We start from the raw sequence: 21,833 nt of genomic DNA on the forward strand, positions 1-21,833 counted from the left end.
AAAGTACAGATTTAGCAGGAGGTGTCGAGAGCTAGAGCCCAGTACAGACTGGATCCTGGTCCGAGGCGCAAACACTGGAGGTCCAAACGTTGGATCGGACCTTTTCAAGTCCTTCTCATCACCGACACCGCAGTGAAAGTAGCAGAACGGGGCCCCTGGGTTCACGCATCACACTGCAGAGCCATCTTCAGCTTCACCTGTGGAGATCAACAACGGGGCTGTCGGTCACTCATGGGTCAGACACAAGGGCCGACCACTGAGGATGTCGTGGGACTTTTGAATTGCAACGATCTCAAGTGCGAGAGAGCGGGGCCCGAGCAGGTCGTGAGGCTGGACCCGCACCACCAGAGCGGTCTGATCGGGTGCTCCGAGCACGTGGCACTTTGCCTCCCCCCACAGACTCCTCCCCCCTCACATCACAGACTCCTCCCCCCCTCACATCACAGACTCCTCCCCCCTCACCATCAGACTCCTCCCCCCTCACCATCACAGACTCCTCCCCCCTCACATCACAGACTCCTCCCCCCTCACATCAGACTCCTCCCCCCTCACCATCAGACTCCTCCCCCCTCACCATCACAGACTCCTCCCCCTCACATCACAGACTCCTCCCCCCCTCACATCTCCTCCCCCCTCACATCACAGACTCCTCCCCCCTCACATCACAGACTCCTCCCCCCTCACCATCACAGACTCCTCCCCCCCTCACCATCACAGACTCCTCCCCCCCTCACCATCACAGACTCCTCCCCCCCTCACCATCACAGACTCCTCCCCCCCTCACCATCACAGACTCCTCCCCCCCTCACCATCACAGACTCCTCCCCCCTCACCATCACAGACTCCTCATCAAGAAGGTCCAGCAGAGGATGTACTTCCTGCAGCAGATGGTGCAGTTCTACACGGCCGTCACCACCTCCTCCATCACCTCCTCCATCACCTCCTCCATCACCTCCTCCATCACCTCCTCCTCCGTGTGGTACGCTGGAGCCAGGGACACATGATTTACAAGATTTATGACATTCTTTATTCTCAATATTCAACTGTAGTTTTATTTCATGTGTCAGAACAAAATCAGAGGTCCTGGTCCTGATCCTGGTCCTGATCCTGGTCCTGATCCTGATCCTGGTCCTGATCCTGATCCTGGTCCTGGTTCTAAAAACAGCACAACAGAAAGTCAATGGAAGAGTCTGAGTTTTTACTTTCTCGTGCGTCAAGAGAAGAACATCTGATCACAGTTTTGAAGTACTTTTGTGTAACACCCAGAACCAGAACCAGAACCCACAACAGGAACAAGCGGCAGAAGATTAACCTGCCTGTAGTACATGTAGTACTTGTAGTACCTGTAGTACCTGTAGTACCTGTAGTACCTGTAGTACCTGTAGTACCTGTAGTACTTGTAGTACATGTAGTACATGTAGTACTTGTAGTACCTGTAGTACCTGTAGTACTTGTAGTACATGTAGTACATGTAGTACTTGTAGTACTTGTAGTACCTGTAGTACCTGTAGTACTTGTAGTACATGTAGTACATGTAGTACATGTACTACATGTAGTACTTGTAGTACTTGTAGTACCTGTAGTACCTGTAGTACCTGTAGTACCTGTAGTACCTGTAGTACTTGTAGTACATGTAGTACTTGTAGTACCTGTAGTACTTGTAGTACTTGTAGTACCTGTAGTACTTGTAGTACATGTAGTACATGTAGTACTTGTAGTACTTGTAGTACTTGTAGTACTTGTAGTACCTGTAGTACCTGTAGTACCTGTAGTACTTGTAGTACTTGTAGTACATGTAGTACATGTAGTACTTGTAGTACTTGTAGTACCTGTAGTACTTGTAGTACATGTAGTACATGTAGTACTTGTAGTACTTGTAGTACTTGTAGTACCTGTAGTACCTGTAGTACCTGTAGTACTTGTAGTACTTGTAGTACATGTAGTACATGTAGTACTTGTAGTACTTGTAGTACCTGTAGTACCTGTAGTACTTGTAGTACATGTAGTACATGTAGTACTTGTAGTACTTGTAGTACCTGTAGTACTTGTAGTACTTGTAGTACATGTAGTACATGTAGTACTTGTAGTACTTGTAGTACTTGTAGTACCTGTAGTACCTGTAGTACCTGTAGTACTTGTAGTACTTGTAGTACTTGTAGTACTTGTAGTACATGTAGTACTTGTAGTACTTGTAGTACTTGTAGTACTTGTATTACCTGTAGTACTCTGGTGCAGTGCTGTTTTTGAGCTGAAGTTTCTCTGAAGAAGAATTTGTGACACAAACGACAGAAGAATCCCGTTACCGCGACGACGTGATGTCCTCCTGCAACAGAGCAAAGTACAAGTACTACAAACAGACCAGAGCAAAATCATCTGAGACGACGAGAACGTGAACGCACTCGACAAACAGAGTGAATCATGCAGAGGCTTCAGTTACCGTGGCGACTGTGGGGGTCCTCCTCCTTTTCCACCTCCTCCTCCTTCAGGAAACAAACAAACTCAACAAACAAGTTTATTTTTATGATTTTATTCTTGGTCGTTACCGTCACGTCTGCCTCCATCGGCTCCTCTGCGTCTCCTACATCGTCTCCTCCGCCCTCGTCTACTCCGGCCTCGTCTACTCCGCCCTCGTCTACTCCGCCCTCGTCTACTCCGCCCTCGTCTACTCCGCCCTCGTCTACTCCGCCCTCGTCCCCTTCTTCTTTCTTGTCTCCTCGTTTTGGTCCCTTAACTACGTCCTCGTTAACTACGTCCTCGTCTCCTTCATCCTCGTTTCCTCTGTCCTGGTCTCGACTCGGTTCAAACTTGGTCCTTCCCAGTTTCTCTCCCGGTCGTGCATCCTCGTCTCCTCTCCCCTCGTCTCCTCTCCCCTCGTCTCCTCTCCCCTCGTCTCCTCTCCCCTCGTCTCCTCTCCCCTCGTCTCCTCTCCCCTCGTCTCCTCTCCCCTCGTCTCCTCTCTCCTCGTCTCCTCTCCCCTCGTCTCCTCTCCCCTCGTCTCCTCTGTCCTCGTCTTCACATTCGAAGCAGCCCACAGCGTCCACAGTGATCATTTCTTCTTCCTGTGATTTCTCCAGCTGAACCTGGAAAACAAATGGCCCAGAACGACTGACCTTCTGCCGTCGTACTGACCGCAGCGTCGTACTGACCGCAGCGTCGTACTGACCGCAGCAACGTACTGACCACGGCGCATGGTCAGTACGACGCCGCGGTCAGTAGCGGTCAGTGGCAGTCAGTAGCGGTCAGTGGCAGTGAATAGTGGTCAGTAGCGGTCAGTGGCAGTGAGTAGTGGTCAGTAGCGGGCAGTGAGTAGTGGTCAGTAGTGGTCAGTGGCAGTCAGTGGCGGTCAGTAGTGGTCAGTGGCAGTCAGTAGTGGTCAGTGGCAGTCAGTAGTGGTCAGTGGCAGTCAGTAGTGGTCAGTGGCAGTCAGTGGCTGTCAGTGGCAGTCAGTAGCAGTCAGTAGCGGCCAGTGGCGGTCAGTAATGGTCAGTAGTGGTCAGTAGTGGTCAGTGGCGGTCAGTAGTGGTCAGTGGCAGTCAGTAGTGGTCAGTGGCAGTCAGTGGCTGTCAGTGGCAGTCAGTAGCAGTCAGTAGCGGCCAGTGGCGGTCAGTAATGGTCAGTAGTGGTCAGTGGCGGTCAGTAGTGGTCAGTGGCAGTCAGTAGTAGTCAGTGGCAGTCAGTGGCTGTCAGTGGTGGTCAGTGGCAGTGAGTAGTGGTCAGTAGCGGGCAGTGAGTAGTGGTCAGTAGTGGTCAGTGGCAGTCAGTGGCGGTCAGTAGTGGTCAGTGGCAGTCAGTAGTGGTCAGTAGCGGTCAGTGGCAGTCAGTAGTGGTCAGTGGCGGTCAGTAGTGGTCAGTGGCAGTCAGTAGTGGTCAGTGGCAGTCAGTAGTGGTCAGTGGCAGTCAGTAATGGTCAGTAGTGGTCAGTGGCAGTCAGTAATGGTCAGTAGTGGTCAGTGGCGGTCAGTGGTGTGAGATGGTCCTCACCTGGTACTTGTGCTCTGGACTCTTCATGTGCTCCACAAACTTCCTCGGCGTCCGAAAGTGTCTGTGACACACGGAGCAGAACGGACGAGAAGACTTCTTACACTCCTGCAACACAGTACTTATACTTATACTTCTTACACTCCTGCAACACAGTACTTATACTTATACTTCTTACACTCCTGCAACACAGTACTTATACTTATACTTCTTACACTCCTGCAACACAGTACTTATACTTATACTTCTTACACTCCTGCAACACAGTACTTATACTTCTTACACTCCTGCAACACAGTACTTATACTTCTTACACTCTTACACTCCTGCAACACAGTACTTATACTTCTTACACTCCTGCAACACAGTACTTATACTTATACTTCTTACACTCCTGCAACACAGTACTTATACTTCTTACACTCCTGCAACACAGTACTTATACTTTATACTCCTGCAACACAGTACCTATACTTTATACTTCATACTCCTGCAACACAGTACTTATTGTGATAAAATGTAAATATAGGATTATATTTCTGTGATGTATTTTATCTGCATAATAGTGATATATTATCTGCATCATTAGTCTAAGAGAAAAACGGCATGTGACAAACTGCATTTGTGAAGGTGTCGTAAAGATGGGCCGGAGGAATGTTTACTCTAGGGAGGGATGTAACACCCCAGGGGGGGAGTTGCACCCCCTCTTGCATGCTTTATCTCTAAGGAAAATACCAGCTGTTGTGAAAGACAAGTGCCTTGATGTGAAGCTGACCAATGAGAAATGTGACCCGCCTATTCCATTCATGTCTAATAAAACCAACCTGCATGAGAAAAAACGTCGTGAGACCAAGGAGGGTCACAGGCTGCTTACAACAGCCTGTGACCCGGCCCGGCGTTTTCTCCCATGCAGCTACACAAACGTCTGATGTTTCTGTGTCGTTTCATATTCTAAGTTGAATTGTGTTCTCTGTGTGTAAAGGAATAGCATCGGTGTATGTCTCATTCCCTGACACTTATACTTCATACTCCTGCAACACACAGTACTTATACTTATTATTTACTTCAGACATAGTCCCTCCAGCGTGTCTTGGGTCTTCCCGGTGGGACATGCTTGAAACCACTCCCCAAGGAGGAGCAGCAGCTCTACTCCGAGCTCTCCCCCTATCTCTAAGAGCCCTGCCACCCGGCGGAGGAAACTCATTTCGACCGCTTGTATCTGCGATCTTGTCCTTTGGGTCATTAAAGCTCATGACCATAGGTGAGGTCAGAACGTAGAGTGACCCATAAATCCAGAGCTTTGTCTTTGGACTCAGCTCCTTCTTCACCACAACAGGACCCCCCACCCACCTGGAGAGAACAAGGACCCCCCACCCACCTGGAGAGAACAAGGACCCCCCACCCACCTGGAGAGAACAAGGACCCCCCACCCACCTGGAGAGGACAAGACACCTCCGGTTGAGAACTATGACCTCTGATCTGGAGCTGATTCTCATCCCAGACGCTTCACACTTGGCTCAAACCATCCCAGTGCATTTTGCAGGTCCAGGTTTGATGGAGACATCAGGACATCGTCTGCAAACAGCAAACCGGACACCCTCTGACCCCTGACCACACCCTCTGACTCCTGACCACGCCTAGAAATTCTGTCCATAAACTATGAACAGAACCGGTGACAAAGCACAGCCCTGAGGAGTCCCTCATGAACTGGGAACAGGTCTGACTTACTGCAGTGAACACAGCTCCGGACAGGAACCGGACCCCGTACTCCCGGAGCACCCCCCAAAGGACACCCCCCAAAGGACACCCCCCAAAGGACACCCCCCAAAGGACACCCCCCAAAGGACACCCCGAGGGACGAAAGCCTTCTCAGGATCCACAAAGCACATGTGGACTGTGCAAACTCCCATGAACCTTTGAGCATCAGATGGAGGGTATAGAGCCTTGAAATGAAACCTCAGAATTTTGCCACATTCAAGTCCCCAGCAGATGGCGGTATTCGGAGGCTTCGTTCCCGTGATGTGAAGCCTCATTGGTTCAGAGCGGGAGGGCATCTGACCTTGTGTGACCTGGAGCGGCGGTGCAGGACCACGTCTCCGGAGAAGTGGCTCCGACACGAGTCACACCAGCGCTCGGAGGCTCCGCGGCGCCACCTGCAGGACAAAAGATGATTAAACCAGAGGAAACGTTTGAAGAATGAACCAAACCACGAGTGAAATTAAACTAATGTTAGTAAAAAAAAGCAAGACTAAAAGTGTCAGAAGAGCAAACGACTTGAATAAAAGAGCCAGAACATGTGACTCAGCTGTTCCTCCAGTGAACAGGAAGTACACACAGTATTAAGTATATTTCAGAACATTTGTTGCCATGGAAACTCTTTTGGTGAACAGTTTAGAGCTGGTAAACAAACAGTTTAGAGCTGTGAACAGTTTAGAGCTGTGAACAGTTTAGAGCTGTGAACAGTTTAGAGCAGGTGAACAGTTTAGAGCAAGTGAACAGTTTAGAGCAGGTGAACAGTTTAGAGCAGGTGAACAGTTTAGAGCTGGTGAACAGTTTAGAGCTGTGAACAGTTTAGAGCAGGTGAACAGTTTAGAGCAGGTGAACAGTTTAGAGCAGTGAACAGTTTAGAGCAGGTGAACAGTTTAGAGCTGTGAACAGTTTAGAGCAGGTGAACAGTTTAGAGCAGGTGAACAGTTTAGAGCTGGTGAACAGTTTAGAGCAGGTGAACAGTTTAGAGCAGGTGAACAGTTTAGAGCTGTGAACAGTTTAGAGCAGGTGAACAGTTTAGAGCAGGTGAACAGTTTAGAGCAGGTGAACAGTTTAGAGCTGTGAACAGTTTAGAGCTGTGAACAGTTTAAAGCAGGTGAACAGTTTAGAGCTGTGAACAGTTCAGAGCTGTGAACAGTTTAGAGCTGGTGAACAGTTTAGAGCTGTGAACAGTTTAGAGCAGGTGAACAGTTTAGAGCAGGTGAACAGTTTAGAGCAGGTGAACAGTTTAGAGCAGGTGAACAGTTTAGAGCAGGTGAACAGTTTAGAGCAGGTGAACAGTTTAGAGCTGTGAACAGTTTAGAGCTGTGAACAGTTTAGAGCTGTGAACAGTTTAGAGCAGGTGAACAGTTTAGAGCTGGTGAATAGTTTAGAGCAGGTGAACAGTTTAGAGCAGGTGAACAGTTTAGAGCAGTGAACAGTTTAGAGCAGGTGAACAGTTTAGAGCTGTGAACAGTTTAGAGCTGGTGAACAGTTTAGAGCTGTGAACAGTTTAGAGCTGGTGAACAGTTTAGAACAGGTGAACAGTTTAGAGCAGGTGAACAGTTTAGAGCTGTGAACAGTTTAGAGCTGGTGAACAGTTTAGAGCTGTGAACAGTTTAGAGCTGGTGAACAGTTTAGAGCAGGTGAACAGTTTAGAGCTGGTGAACAGTTTAGAGCAGGTGAACAGTTTAGAACAGGTGAACAGTTTAGAGCAGGTGAACAGTTTAGAGCTGTGAACAGTTTAGAGCTGGTGAACAGTTTAGAGCTGTGAACAGTTTAGAGCTGTGAACAGTTTAGAGCTGGTGAACAGTTTAGAACAGGTGAACAGTTTAGAGCAGGTGAACAGTTTAGAGCTGTGAACAGTTTAGAGCTGGTGAACAGTTTAGAGCAGGTGAACAGTTTAGAGCTGGTGAACAGTTTAGAGCAGGTGAACAGTTTAGAGCTGTGAACAGTTTAGAGCTGTGAACAGTTTAGAGCTGGTGAACAGTTTAGAGCAGGTGAACAGTTTAGAGCAGTGAACAGTTTAGAGCAGGTGAACAGTTTAGAGCAGGTGAACAGTTTAGAACAGGTGAACAGTTTAGAGCAGGTGAACAGTTTAGAGCTGTGAACAGTTTAGAGCTGGTGAACAGTTTAGAGCAGGTGAACAGTTTAGAGCTGGTGAACAGTTTAGAGCAGGTGAACAGTTTAGAGCTGTGAACAGTTTAGAGCTGATGAACAGTTTAGAGCTGTGAACAGTTTAGAGCAGGTGAACAGTTTTACCCTGACTGTGCCACGGCGACGCTCTGAGTGATCTGCTGAAGTCTGTGCTGATGGTCCATGGAAACCATGTGCATCTGGAACGCCTGAGGAGGCAAGCAGAGGAAGAGTCAGAGGAAGAGTCAGAGAAAGAGTCAGAGGAAGAGTCAGAGGAAGGGTCAGAGGAAGAGCCAGAGGAAGAGTCAGAGGAACAGCCAGAGGAAGAGCCAGAGGAAGAGTCAGAGGAAGAGCCAGAGGAAGAGTCAGAGTGTTACCTGTGCAGAGAGGCAGGTGCAGTGGCAGATGTGGCAGGTGAAACGCTCTGACGTCAGGTCTTTCTCTCCAAATTCTCGACTCTCGCTGCTCCTCTGGATCGTCACCTTCAGAGAACCTGCAGAGGCCAACTACAAGACCAGAACCAGAACTGAAACCAGAACTGAGACCAGGACCGAGACCAGGACCGAGACCAGGACTGAGACCAGGACCGAGACCAGGACCAGGACTGAGACCAGGACCAGGACTGAGACCAGGACCAGGACCAGGACCGAGACCAGGACCGAGACCAGGACCAGGACCAGGACTGAGACCAGGACCAGGACCAGGACTGAGACCAGGACCAGGACTGAGACCAGGACTGAGACCAGGATAAGAACCAGGACCAGAATTAGGACCAGGACTGAGACCAGGACTGAGACCAGGACTGAGACCAGGACTGAGACCAGGACTGAGACCAGGACTGAGACCAGGATCAGGACCAGGACTGAGACCAGGACCAGGACTGAGACCAGGACCAGGACCAGGACTGAGACCAGGACTGAGACCAGGATTGAGACCAGGATAAGAACCAGGACCAGAACCAGAACCAGGACCAGGACCAGGACTGTACCTCTGATGCTCTCTTGTCCTCGCAGCTCTCTGGCGCCTCCTGCTGGACTCCATCTGGACTCTGAGCATCTGAAGCTCCTTCCAAAGAGCACTTAGCACTTCCTGCTTGGTCACATGACTCTGGAGCTGTCTCTGGATTGGTCAGAGTCTCCTCGGCGCTGCCACACACACAAATGCAGAGTTTGATTCACTGAACATGTTCATGAGGAGCAGTTAAATGTGCAGAGATGTTCTTACGTGGAAATGCACCTCCTTTTGGCCTCAGTCGCTCCCTCGCCGCCCGGCGTTTCCCTGACCGCCGTCTGAAAAACACCGACCTAAATCCTCCTGCACACATCGCTATAATCATGACTTTGTGCTTCTGATGTGAGGGAGGTGCTTCATGTTTGTACCTGATGTGAGGGAGGTGCTTCATGATGTGAGGGAGTTGCTTCATGTGTGTGCCTGATGTGAGGGAGGTGCTTCATGTGTGTACCTGATGTGAGGGAGGTGCTTCATGTGTGTGCCTGAAGTGAGGGAGGTGCTTCAAGTGTGTACCTGATGTGAGGGAGGTGCTTCATGTTTGTACCTGATGTGAGGAAGGTGCTTCATGATGTGTGCCTGATGTGAGGGAGGTGCTTCATGACGTGAGGGAGGTGCTGCATGTGTGTGCCTGATGTGAGGGAGGTGCTTCATGTGTGTACCTGATGTGAGGGAGGTGCTTCATGATGTGTGCCTGATGTGAGGGAGGTGCTTCATGTGTGTACCTGATGTGAGGGAGGTGCTTCATGATGTGTACCTGATCTGAAGGAGGTGCTTCATGATGTGAGGGAGGAACTTCATGATGTGAGGGAGGTGCTTCATGTGTGTACCTGATGTGAGGGAGGTCCTTCATGATGTGAGGGAGGTGCTTCATGTTTGTACCTGATGTGAGGGAGGTGCTTCATGATGTGAGGGAGGTGTTTCATGTTTGAACCTGATGTGAGGGAGGTGCTTCATGATGTGAGGGAGGTGCTTAATGTGTGTACCTGATGTGAGGGAGGTGCTTAGTGTGTACCTGATGTGAGGGAGGTGCTTAATGTGTGTACCTGATGTGAGGGAGGTGCTTAATGTTTGTACCTGATGTGAGGGAGGTGCTTCATGTGTGTACCTGATGTGAGGGAGGTGCTTCATGTGTGTACCTGATGTGAGGGAGGTGTTTCATGTGTGTACCTGATGTGAGGGAGGTGCTTCATGTGTGTATCTGATGTGAGGGAGGTGCTTAATGTGTGTACCTGATGTGAGGGAGGTGCTTCATGTGTGTCCTTGATGTGAGGGAGGTGCTTCATGTGTGTACCTGATGTGAGGGAGGTGTTTCATGTGTGTACCTGATGTGAGGGAGGTGCTTCATGTGTGTACCTGATGTGAGGGAGGTCCTTCATGATGTGAGGGAGGTGCTTCATGTTTGTACCTGATGTGAGGGAGGTGCTTCATGATGTGAGGGAGGTGTTTCATGTTTGTACCTGATGTGAGGGAGGTGCTTCATGATGTGAGGGAGGTGCTTAATGTGTGTACCTGATGTGAGGGAGGTGCTTAGTGTGTACCTGATGTGAGGGAGGTGCTTAATGTGTGTACCTGATGTGAGGGAGGTGCTTAATGTGTGTACCTGATGTGAGGGAGGTGCTTCATGTGTGTACCTGATGTGAGGGAGGTGCTTCATGTGTGTACCTGATGTGAGGGAGGTGTTTCATGTGTGTACCTGATGTGAGGGAGGTGCTTCATGTGTGTATCTGATGTGAGGGAGGTGCTTAATGTGTGTACCTGATGTGAGAGAGGTGCTTCATGTGTGTACCTGATGTGAGGGAGGTGCTTCATGTGTGTACCTGATGTGAGGGAGGTGCTTCATGTGTGTACCTGATGTGAGGGAGGTCCTTCATGATGTGAGGGAGGTGCTTCATGTTTGTACCTGATGTGAGGGAGGTGCTTAATGTGTGTACCTGATGTGAGGGAGGTGCTTCATGTGTGTACCTGATGTGAGGGAGGTGCTTCATGTGTGTACCTGATGTGAGGGAGGTGTTTCATGTGTGTACCTGATGTGAGGGAGGTGCTTCATGTGTGTATCTGATGTGAGGGAGGTGCTTCATGATGTGAGGGAGGTACTTCATGTGTGTTCTGATGTGAGGGAGGTGCTTCATGATGTGAGGGAGGTGCTTCATGTGTACCTGATGTGAGGGAGGTGCTTCATGATGAGGGAGGTGCTTAATGTGTGTACCTGATGTGAGAGAGGTGCTTCATGATGTGAGGGAGGTGCTTCATGATGAGTTAGGTGCTTCATGTGTGTACCTGATCTGAAGGAGGTGCTTCATGATGTGAGGGAGGAACTTCATGATGTGAGGGAGGAACTTCATGATGTGAGGGAGGTGCTTCATGTGTGTACCTGCTGTGAGGGAGGTGCTTCATGTGTGTACCTGATGTGAGGGAGGTGCTTCATGTGTGTACCTGATGTGAGGGAGGTGTTTCATGTGTGTACCTGATGTGAGGGAGGTGCTTCATGTGTGTATCTGATGTGAGGGAGGTGCTTCATGATGTGAGGGAGGTGCTTCATGTGTACCTGATGTGAGGGAGGTGCTTCATGATGAGGGAGGTGCTTAATGTGTGTACCTGATGTGAGAGAGGTGCTTCATGATGTGAGGGAGGTGCTTCATGTTTGTACCTGATGTGAGGGAGGTGCTTCATGATGAGTTAGGTGCTTCATGTGTGTACCTGATCTGAAGGAGGTGCTTCATGATGTGAGGGAGGAACTTCATGATGTGAGGGAGGAACTTCATGATGTGAGGGAGGTGCTTCATGTGTGTACCTGCTGTGAGGGAGGTGCTTCATGTGTGTACCTGATGTGAGGGAGGTGCTTCATGTGTGTACCTGATGTGAGGGAGGTGCTTCATGTGTGTACCTGATGTGAGGGAGGTGTTTCATGTGTGTACCTGATGTGAGGGAGGTGCTTCATGTGTGTATCTGATGTGAGGGAGGTGCTTCATGATGTGAGGGAGGTGCTTCATGTGTACCTGATGTGAGGGAGGTGCTTCATGATGAGGGAGGTGCTTAATATGTGTACCTGATGTGAGGGAGGTGCTTCATGATGTGAGGGAGGTGCTTCATGATGTGAGGGAGGTGCTTTATGTTTGTACCTGATGTGAGGGAGGTGCTTCATGTTTGTACCTGATGTGAGGGAGGTGCTTCATGATGTGAGGGAGGTGCTTCATGATGTGAGGGAGGTGCTTCATGTTTGTACCTGATGTGAGGGAGGTGCTTCATGATGTGAGGGAGGTGCTTCATGTTTGTACCTGATGTGAGGGAGGTGCTTCATGATGTGAGGGAGGTGCTTCATGATGTGAGGGAGGTGCTTCATGTTTGCACCTGATGTGAGGGAGTTGCTTCATGATGTGAGGGAGGTGCTTCATGTTTGTACCTGATGTGAGGGAGGTGCTTCATGATGTGAGGGAGGTGCTTCATGTGTACCTGATGTGAGGGAGGTGCTTCATGATGAGGGAGGTGCTTAATGTGTGTACCTGATGTGAGAGAGGTGCTTCATGATGTGAGGGAGGTGCTTCATGTTTGTACCTGATGTGAGGGAGGTGCTTCATGATGAGTTAGGTGCTTCATGTGTGTACCTGATCTGAAGGAGGTGCTTCATGATGTGAGGGGGGAACTTCATGATGTGAGGGAGGAACTTCATGATGTGAGGGAGGTGCTTCATGTGTGTACCTGCTGTGAGGGAGGTGCTTCATGTGTGTACCTGATGTGAGGGAGGTGCTTCATGTGTGTACCTGATGTCAGGGAGGTGCTTCATGTGTGTACCTGATGTGAGGGAGGTGCTTCATGTGTGTATCTGATGTGAGGGAGGTGCTTCATGATGTGAGGGAGGTGCTTCATGTGTACCTGATGTGAGGGAGGTGCTTCATGATGAGGGAGGTGCTTAATGTGTGTACCTGATGTGAGGGAGGTGCTTCATGATGTGAGGGAGGTGCTTCATGATGTGAGGGAGGTGCTTTATGTTTGTACCTGATGTGAGGGAGGTGCTTCATGTTTGTACCTGATGTGAGGGAGGTGCTTCATGATGTGAGGGAGGTGCTTCATGATGTGAGGGAGGTGCTTCATGTTTGCACCTGATGTGAGGGAGTTGCTTCATGATGTGAGGGAGGTGCTTCATGTTTGTACCTGATGTGAGGGAGTTGCTTCATGAGGTACTTCCTGTCGTCTCTGAGGTGAGGCAGGTGCTTCCTGTCGTCTCTGAGGTGAGGCAGGTGCTTCCTGTCGTCTCTGAGGTGAGGCAGGTGCTTCCTGTCGTCTCTGAGGTGAGGCAGGTGCTTCCTGTCGTCTCTGAGGTGAGGCAGGTGCTTCCTGTCGTCTCTGAGGTGAGGCAGGTGCTTCCTGTCGTCTCTGAGGTGAGGCAGGTGCTTCCTGTCGTCTCTGAGGTGAGGCAGGTGCTTCCTGTCGTCTCTGAGGTGAGGCAGGTGCTTCCTGTCGTCTCTGAGGTGAGGCAGGTGCTTCCAGGAGGACGAGTGTCACGTTGTTGCTTCCGACAGGTAAAAACCTCCTGAAGAAACAAGAACGAGTCAAAACTTCAGATTCATCAAGACGATTTAACGTGAGACGAGACGAGACCTGTGCTGCTGCTTCACCATCAGGGCCCCGAGTGTGGGCCCCGAGTGTGGGCCCCGAGTGTGGACTGTGGCCCCCGAGTGTGGACAGTGGACCCAGAGTGTGGGCCCCGAGTGTGGACTGTGGCCCCCGAGTGTGGACAGTGGACCCAGAGTGTGGGCCCCGAGTGTGGACTGTGGCCCCCGAGTGTGGACAGTGGACCCAGAGTGTGGGCCCCGAGTGTGGACTGTGGCCCCCGAGTGTGGACAGTGGACCCAGAGTGTGGGCCCCGAGTGTGGACTGTGGCCCCCGAGTGTGGACAGTGGACCCAGAGTGTGGGCCCCGAGTGTGGACTGTGGCCCCCGAGTGTGGACAGTGGACCCAGAGTGTGGGCCCCGAGTGTGGACTGTGGCCCCCGAGTGTGGACTGTGGCCCCCGAGTGTGGACTGTGGCCCCCGACTGAAACAGAGAAGCAAAATGTCAATAAACAGCAGAAATGTTTCACTTTAACTGTTGAATTCTCTCATTTGGTCACGTGGGTTGGAGCTTCTTTAGTTTAGTTTTTTACTTCCGGTGAAACTGTGACGTCATGATTTGAGATAAAGATTTAAATCTGATTCTGCGTCACGTGTTTGAAGTGAACAATAATGACGTCATGACGAACTCCTTTGACGGCTCAGCACATTTAAGCGCGTCGCCGATGACACTAAGCAGCGGGTCATCTCCAAAAGAACGAGTCACAAATGCAATAATATTAACTTTAATTCAATTAATTCTTAAGCCGAACTAAATATAAAGTCACCAACACGTATAAACAGAAGAAATACAATGTTTGTGGAGTCGAGATCTAAATGTAAAACAGCAAAACATCTGAAATGGAATGTTTTTTGTACGGGGTTCGGCTCCTTCTTTAACCTGATCAAACGCGGCCTTTACAACGCGTCAAAATGTCTGATCACGTGATTGATTAAACCAGAAGAAAGACGTGAAATAAAAAGTCACGTTATTGTTTGAAAGACTTACCAGAGTGAGTGAGGAGAGGCTTGAGCTAATGCTAATGCTAAGCCTGTTTGTTTATGTCACCACTGAAGCCGCGCGGACGGTCGCGCGCGCCCTCTGCTGGACTGGCGGGAACATGAGAGGAAATAACGTTTAAGAGAGATCAGATTTATTGTACGATTTTTAAAATAAACTTTTGTGTTTTTCAAAAATTACGAAATAAATATTGTTATAAACCCACAGATTTTTATCCAATCAATATTTGAACCTTTATTTGATTCCAAGACGAGTCGCTTCTGTTTCCAGCCGGACACATTCAGCTGATGGACCGTTACTATGGGAACAGCAGCGGCTAATGAAGCTACGGGAGCTAATATGAGGCAAAAGAGAGAAAGAAACATCTAAAAGGCTCTTTCAGGCTCCGGGGTCGGGACCGGGACTGGACCGGGACCGGGACTGGACCGGGACCGGACCGGGACCGGGACCGGGACCGGTGTTTGCAGGTGAGTCTCTGGAGCTGCGGTTTATGTTCAATATGAGATTCAGAAGGATGAGCGATTAAGACCGTTGCCATAGCGATTAACAACGGAAAACACAAACTCTCCAAAGACACACAAACAAACAACAAGGATATTTAGAGTTATTTGACTGAACGTGTACTCTGTGTACTCTGTGTACTCTGTGTACTCGAGTACTGCAGCCACATCCATCATAAGTACTCAAGAAAAAAAATACAGGATACTTTTTAATCCTGTTTCAATTTAATTTTATATTTTTTAACATAAACATAATTCAGCGTCAATTTAAACTCTGATTTTTGTAAATGTGTTCACAAACTGACATTTAACTGACATTTAACAGAAGTAAAGGTGTGATACACATTTAGCACAGATGCCCTCCCACCAGAGTCAGAACAAACAGGAGCTTCAGATGGACTTTAGTCTAAGTCATTACAAATACACAGATAAAATGATACTCAAATACAAGTATCCATCCATCTTCTACCGCTTTATCCGGGGCCGGGTTGCGGGGGCCGCAGGCTAAGCAGGAACTCCCAGACTTCCTTCTCCCCAGACACTTCCTCCAGCTCCTCCTCCTCCCGAGGCGTTCCCAGGCCAGCCGAGAGACATAGTCCCTCCAGCGTGTCCTGGGTCTTCCCCGGGGCCTCTTCCCGGTGGGACATGCCCGAAACACCTCCCGAGGGAGGCGCCCAGGAGGCATCCGGAACAGATGCCCGAGCCACCTCAGCTGGAGGAGCAGCGGCTCTACTCCGAGCTCCCCCCGTGTGACCGAGCCAAGCCCCCAGCAGCCAAGATGGCCGCCCATTCAAGTCAATGGCAGCTGCTCAGTAGCGCATGTCGCCAGTTAGTCTTTAGCTCTTTAGCCTTTAGCTCTTTAGCCTTTAGCTCTTTGGACACTGCAGCCCAGAAGTGAGGTAGGTTAGCGTACCATGTGATCGTACTGACCAATCAGAGAGAATTACTAGAGCAGAGCAGAGCGTGAGATAAAGCCAAATATTAAAGTACTGGTTTAAGAAAACTGAAGGATTTTGAACCGGAAAAAATTAAATGGTCCTCAGATCCGCGGCCCTCAGACCCGCGGCCCTCAGATCCGTGGCTCTCAGACCCGCGGCCCTCAGACCCGCGGCCCTCAGACCCGCTGCCCTCAGATCCGTGGCCCTCAGACCCGCGGCCCTCAGATCCATGGCTCTCAGACCCGCGGCCCTCAGATCCGTGGCCCTCAGATCCGTGGCCCTCAGATCCGTGGCCCTCAGACCCGCGGCCCTCAGACCTCAGATCCGTGGCCCTCAGACCCGCGGCCCTCAGATCCGTGGCCCTCAGACCCGCGGCCCTCAGATCCGTGGCCCTCAGATCCGTGGCCCTCAGACCTCAGATCCGTGGCCCTCAGACCCGCGGCCCTCAGATCCGTGGCCCTCAGACCCGCGGCCCTCAGACCTCAGATCCGCGGTCCTCAGACCCGCACGCGGTCCTCAGACCCGCGGCCCTCAGACCCGCGGCCCTCAGATCCGTGGCCCTCAGACCCGCGGCCCTCAGATCCGTGGCCCTCAGACCTCAGATCCGTGGCCCTCAGATCCGTGGCCCTCAGACCCGCGGCCCTCAGACCTCAGATCCGTGGCCCTCAGACCCGCGGCCCTCAGATCCGTGGCCCTCAGACCCGCGGCCCTCAGATCCGTGGCCCTCAGATCCGTGGCCCTCAGACCTCAGATCCGTGGCCCTCAGACCCGCGGCCCTCAGATCCGTGGCCCTCAGACCCGCGGCCCTCAGACCTCAGATCCGCGGTCCTCAGACCCGCACGCGGTCCTCAGACCCGCGGCCCTCAGACCCGCGGCCCTCAGATCCGTGGCCCTCAGACCCGCGGCCCTCAGATCCGTGGCCCTCAGACCTCAGATCCGTGGCCCTCAGACCTCAGATCCGTGGCCCTCAGACCCGCGGCCCTCAGATCCGTGGCCCTCAGACCCGTGGCCCTCAGACCCGCGGCCCTCAGACCCGCGGCCCTCAGACCTCAGATCCGTGGCCCTCAGACCCGCGGTCCTCAGACCCGCGGCCCTCAGATCCGTGGCCCTCAGACCCGCGGCCCTCAGACCTCAGATCCGTGGCCCTCAGACCCGCGGCCCTCAGATCCGTGGTGGTCATTACTTTGATGATTTGTTCAGTTATTAAACTCATGGATAGTTTTACGCCTGTAGCTCATTCGTGGCATCTCGGCCCGTTCACTTCACCTACTCGCGCTCTGATTGGTCTAGACGGTCACGAGCTGGCCTAGAGCGACGCTAGAGCGACGCTGAAGCTACAGCTTAAAATGCGTTTTTAAAGACAACTGAAGAATCTTAAAATTAGAAAAAGTCAATGACCCATAAATAGGTAAGAATTTCCGCTATATCCGACATTTCTGAAAGCTCTAGGTGCTCTAGGTGCTCTAGGTGCTCTAGGTGCTCTAGGTGCTCTAGGTGCTCCAGGTGCTCCAGGTGCTCCAGGTGCTCCAGGTGCTCCAGGTGCTCCAGGTGCTCCAGGTGCTCCAGGTGCTCTAGGTGCTCTAGGTGCTCTAGGTGCTCTAGGTGCTCTAGGTGCTCCAGGTGCTCCAGGTGCTCCAGGTGCTCCAGGTGCTGTAGGTGCTGTAGGTGCTCCAGGTGCTCTAGGTGCTCCAGGTGCTCTAGGTGCTCTAGGTTCTCTAGGTGCTCCAGGTGCTCCAGGTGCTCTAGGTGCTCTTTCAGCCGAACACGAGCAGTTTTTCATTACATTGCTCTCTAGGTAAAAAAGCTTTCTGGGCTGCACGGTTTCTTTGGCTGCAGTACCAATGGAGTGGCCACTGGGGGAGTCTGCGACATGCTGCGGCGAGCCACGCCCTATCCAGATATTATAACAGATCCATGGGCCGAGCTCCTCCCATTATCTCTAAGGGAGCGCCCAGCCACCCGGCGGAGGAATCCGTGATCTTGTCCTTTGGGTCATTAAAGCTCATGACCATAGGTGAGGTCAGAACGTGAGTGACCCATAAATCCAGAGCTTTGTCTTTGGACTCAGCTCCTTCTGCACCACAACGGGACCCCCCACCCACCTGGAGAGAACAAGGACCCCCCACCCACCTGGAGAGAACAAGGACCCCCCACCCACCTGGAGAGAACAAGGACCCCCCACCCACCTGGAGAGGACAAGGACCCCCCCACCCACCTGGAGAGAACAAGGACCCCCCACCCACCTGGAGAGGACAAGGACCCCCCACCCACCTGGAGAGAACAAGGACCCCCCACCCACCTGGAGAGAACAAGGACCCCCCACCCACCTGGAGAGAACAAGGACCCCCCACCCACCTGGAGAGAACAAGGACCCCCCCACCCACCTGGAGAACCATGACCTCTAATTTGGAGCTGATTCTCATCCCAGACGCTTCCCTCTCGTCCCAGTGCAGCTGCAGGTCCTGGTTTGATGGAGCCTCAGGACAACATCGTCTGCAGCAGAGATGAGATCCTGTGGTCCCCAAACCGGACACCCTCTGAGCCCTGACCACACCCTCTGACCCTTGACTGCGCCTAGAAATTCTGTCCATAAAAACTATGAACAGAATCGGTGACAAAGGGCAGCCCTGAGGTGTCCCTCGTGCACTGAGACACTGACTTACTGCCGGCAATGCGAACACAGCTCCAAAGGGCCCCGTACTCCCGGAGCACCCCCCAAAGGACACCCCGAGGGACACGGTCGAAAGCCTTCTCCACATCCACAAAGCACATGTGGACTGGTTGGGCAAACTCCCATGAACCCTCGAGCACCCGATGGAGAGTCTAGAGCTGGTCCAGTGTTCCACGTCCAGGACGAAAACCGCTCTGCTCCTCCTGAATCCGAGGTTCGACTATCGGTCGGATTCTCCTCTCCAGTACCTGGAATAGACTTTAGCGGAGGCTGAGGAGTGTGATCCCTCTGTAGTTGGAACACACCCTCTGGTCCCCCTTCTTGAACACCGCGGTCTGCCAGTCCAGAGGCACTGTCCCCGACCGCCACGCAGTGTTGTAGGGACGTGTCAGCCAAGACAGTCCTACAACATCCAGAGACTTTAGGTCCTCAGGGCGGATCTCATCCACCCCCGGACCCACTGAGGAGTTTGCCAACAACCTCAGTGACTTCAGGTGATGGACGAGTCAGCTTCTGAGTCCCCGGTCTCTGCTTCCTCTTCAGAAGACGTGACTGAGGGATTAAGGAGGTCCTCAAAGTCCTTCCACCGTCCGACGACCTCCCCAGTCGAGGTCAGCAGGTCTCCACCTGCATCGTAAACGGTGTTGGTGAAGCACTGCTTCCCCCTTCTGAGGCGCCGGACGGTTTGCCAGAATTTCTTTGGGGCCGACCGATAGTCCTCCTCCATGGCCTCCCCAAACTCCTCCCCAAACTCCTCCCAGCCCCGGGTTTTTGCCTCTGCGACAGCACGAGCTGCGGCCCGCTTGGCCTGCCGATACCTGTCGATGACCTCCGGAGACCTACAAGACAAAGAGGCCTGATCGGCCTCCTTCTTCAGTCTGACCACATCCCTTACTTCCGGTATCCACCACCGGGTTTGGGCGTTGCCGCCACGACAGGCACCGGAGACCTTGCAACCTCAACAATGGAGGCCGAGAACATGGTCCACTCGGACTCAATGTCCCCAGCCTCCCCCGGGGTCTGGGAGAAGCTCTCCTGGAGGTGTGAGTTGAAGACCCTCCTGACAGAGGGCTCCGCAAGACGTTCCCAACAGACCCCCACAATGCACTTGGGTCTGCCAAGTCTGTCAGGTTTCTTCCTCTGCCAGCGCATCCAACTCACCACCAGGTGGTGCTCTACAGCTCTGCCCATCTCTTCACCCGAGTGTCCAAGACACAAGGCCGGAGGTCGGAGGTCGGAGGTCAGATGACACGACAACAAAGTCGATCATTGACCTCCTGTGTCCTGGTGCCACGTGCACTGATGGACCTTGTGCTTGAACATGGTGTTCGTTCTGGACGATCCGTGGCACAGAAGTCCAATAACTGAACACCGCTCGGGCTCAGATCGGGGAAGCCGTTCTTCCCGATCACCCCTCCCCAGGTGCCACGTGGGCGTTGAAGTCCCCCAGCAGAACAACGTAGTCCCCGGTCGGTGCACTATCCAGTTCCCCTCCCAAGGACTCCAAGAAGGCCGGGTACTCTGCACTGCTGTTCGTCCCGTAGGCCGCCACAATAGTGAGAGACCTGTCCCCCACCCGAAGGCGGAGGGACGCGACCCTCTTGTTCACCGGGGTAAACTCCAACACGTGGCGGCTGAGCTGAGGGACTATAAGCCCACACCAGCCCCGCCCACACCAGCCCCGCCTCTCCCCGCGGGCAACTCCAGAGAAGTGGAGCGTCCAGTCCCTCTCGAGGAGATGGTTCCAGAGCCCAAACTGTGCTGGAGGTGAGGCCGACTATATCTAGTCGGAATCGCTCAACCTCCCTCACAAGCTCAGGCCCCTCCCCCCAGCGAGGTGACGTTCCATGTCCCCAGTCTCTATGTCCGGAGATCTGGTCGCCGAGGCCCCTGCCGTCGACTGCCGCCCAGATCTCTCTGCACCGGCCCCTTATGGCTCCTCCTGCGGGTGGTGGGCCCACTGGAGGGCGGCCCCACTTCGCTCTTTCGGGCCCCATGGGGAAAGACCCGGCCACCAGGCGCTCGCCGACGAGCACCCATCCTAGGACTGGCTCCAGGATGGGGCCCCAGTGACGCCGATCCGGGCGACGTAACTGGCCTTGATTTTCTTGTCGTCATAAAAGGCTTCTGAACCGCTCCAGGTCTGACCCATCACCTAGGACTTGTTTGCCTTGGGAGACTCTACCAGGGGCTTAAAGCCCCCGACAACATAGCTCCTGGGATCATTCGGGCGCTCAAACCCCTCCACCACGTTAAGGTCTCTGTTGAATGAGTCAAAAAATGATCAAAGTAACGTGAGTATTTGTTTCTCCTCAGGTTGGATCATGTCTGACTGGTCTGTGGGCCTGGATCTGTTCCCATGGCGACTCCTGACCCCTCGGTGACTCCTGACCCCTCGGTGACCCCGCAGCGCCCCCCTCTGGCCGCTAAAGCCCTGAGCGAGGCCTCGGTTGGCCTGAGATACCGCGACACGTCGTTCCTGATCTGGAGTCAGCAGCAGCTCCAGGCCACGCCCCCTCACTCCTACCTGAGCCGCTCACAGCACACCTGGTTCAGTAACCACGGCAACCAGCCCGTCCTGGTCCCAGAGACGGCCCAGAGGGTCCAGAGGCCGCAGGCCGAGTCCAGGATCTGCAGCGTCCAGTGAAACCACCGGAGCATGTGGCACTTGTAGTTTATTCTGTCCAATGCAGTGAAGAAAGAGAGCCACTTAGTGAGACTAAAGAGCCACATACTGGGACTAAAGAGCCACATAGTGGGACTAAAGAGCCACATAGTGAGACTAAAGAGCCACATAGTGGGACTAAAGAGCCACATAGTGGGACTAAAGAGCCACATAGTGAGACTAAAGAGCCACATAGTGGGACTAAAGAGCCACATAGTGGGACTAAAGAGCCACATAGTGAGACTAAAGAGCCACATAGTGGGACTAAAGAGCCACATAGTGGGACTAAAGAGCCACATAGTGGGACTAAAGAGCCACATAGTGGGACTAAAGAGCCACATAGTGGGACTAAAGAGCCACATAGTGGGACTAAAGAGCCACATAGTGAGACTAAAGAGCCACATAGTGGGACTAAAGAGCCACATAGTGAGACTAAAGAGCCACATAGTGAGACTAAAGAGCCACATAGTGGGACTAAAGAGCCACATAGTGAGACTAAAGAGCCACATAGTGAGACTAAAGAGCCACATAGTGAGACTAAAGAGCCACATAGTGAGACTAAAGAGCCACATAGTGAGACT

The 21,833-nt window shown here is 52.3% G+C and overlaps 2 protein-coding genes across 3 annotated transcripts; one reads left to right on the plus strand and one right to left on the minus strand.

Moving 5' to 3' along the window:
• Positions 1 to 1,027: 1,027 nt before the first annotated feature.
• Positions 1,028 to 14,537, minus strand: ciz1b (cdkn1a interacting zinc finger protein 1b). Of its 2 annotated transcripts, XM_072433423.1 has the most exons (13): positions 14,467 to 14,537; positions 13,468 to 13,902; positions 13,021 to 13,399; positions 9,085 to 9,149; positions 8,849 to 9,005; positions 8,238 to 8,366; positions 7,987 to 8,069; positions 6,038 to 6,131; positions 3,982 to 4,086; positions 2,544 to 3,080; positions 2,438 to 2,480; positions 2,217 to 2,323; positions 1,028 to 1,155 (listed from the first exon to the last, which is right to left on the minus strand). In XM_072433423.1, exons 2-13 carry the CDS (start codon positions 13,485 to 13,487, stop codon positions 1,075 to 1,077), a joined length of 1,800 nt encoding a protein of 599 aa, XP_072289524.1. In that variant the 5' UTR covers positions 13,488 to 13,902; positions 14,467 to 14,537; the 3' UTR covers positions 1,028 to 1,074. The 2 variants fall into 2 exon arrangements, with proteins under 2 accessions (XP_072289524.1, XP_072289525.1); XM_072433424.1 differs by lacking the exon at positions 1,028 to 1,155 and having other exon boundaries at positions 2,232 to 2,323; positions 2,400 to 2,480.
• A 273-nt stretch (positions 14,538 to 14,810) lies between these two features.
• On the plus strand, positions 14,811 to 21,385 carry LOC140347099 (putative uncharacterized protein BRD3OS). Its single transcript, XM_072433439.1, has 2 exons — positions 14,811 to 14,945; positions 20,904 to 21,385. The coding sequence occupies exon 2, from the start codon at positions 20,947 to 20,949 to the stop codon at positions 21,232 to 21,234; it is 288 nt and encodes a 95-aa protein (XP_072289540.1). The 5' UTR covers positions 14,811 to 14,945; positions 20,904 to 20,946; the 3' UTR covers positions 21,235 to 21,385.
• The last annotated feature ends 448 nt before the right edge of the window (positions 21,386 to 21,833 follow it).

Source organism: Eucyclogobius newberryi, unplaced genomic scaffold, assembly GCF_026437365.1.
Source record: "Eucyclogobius newberryi isolate DKJ021-1_F unplaced genomic scaffold, fEucNew1.0.hap1 SCAF_6, whole genome shotgun sequence".
In the NCBI taxonomy this organism is placed as follows: Eukaryota; Metazoa; Chordata; class Actinopteri; order Gobiiformes; family Gobiidae; genus Eucyclogobius; species Eucyclogobius newberryi.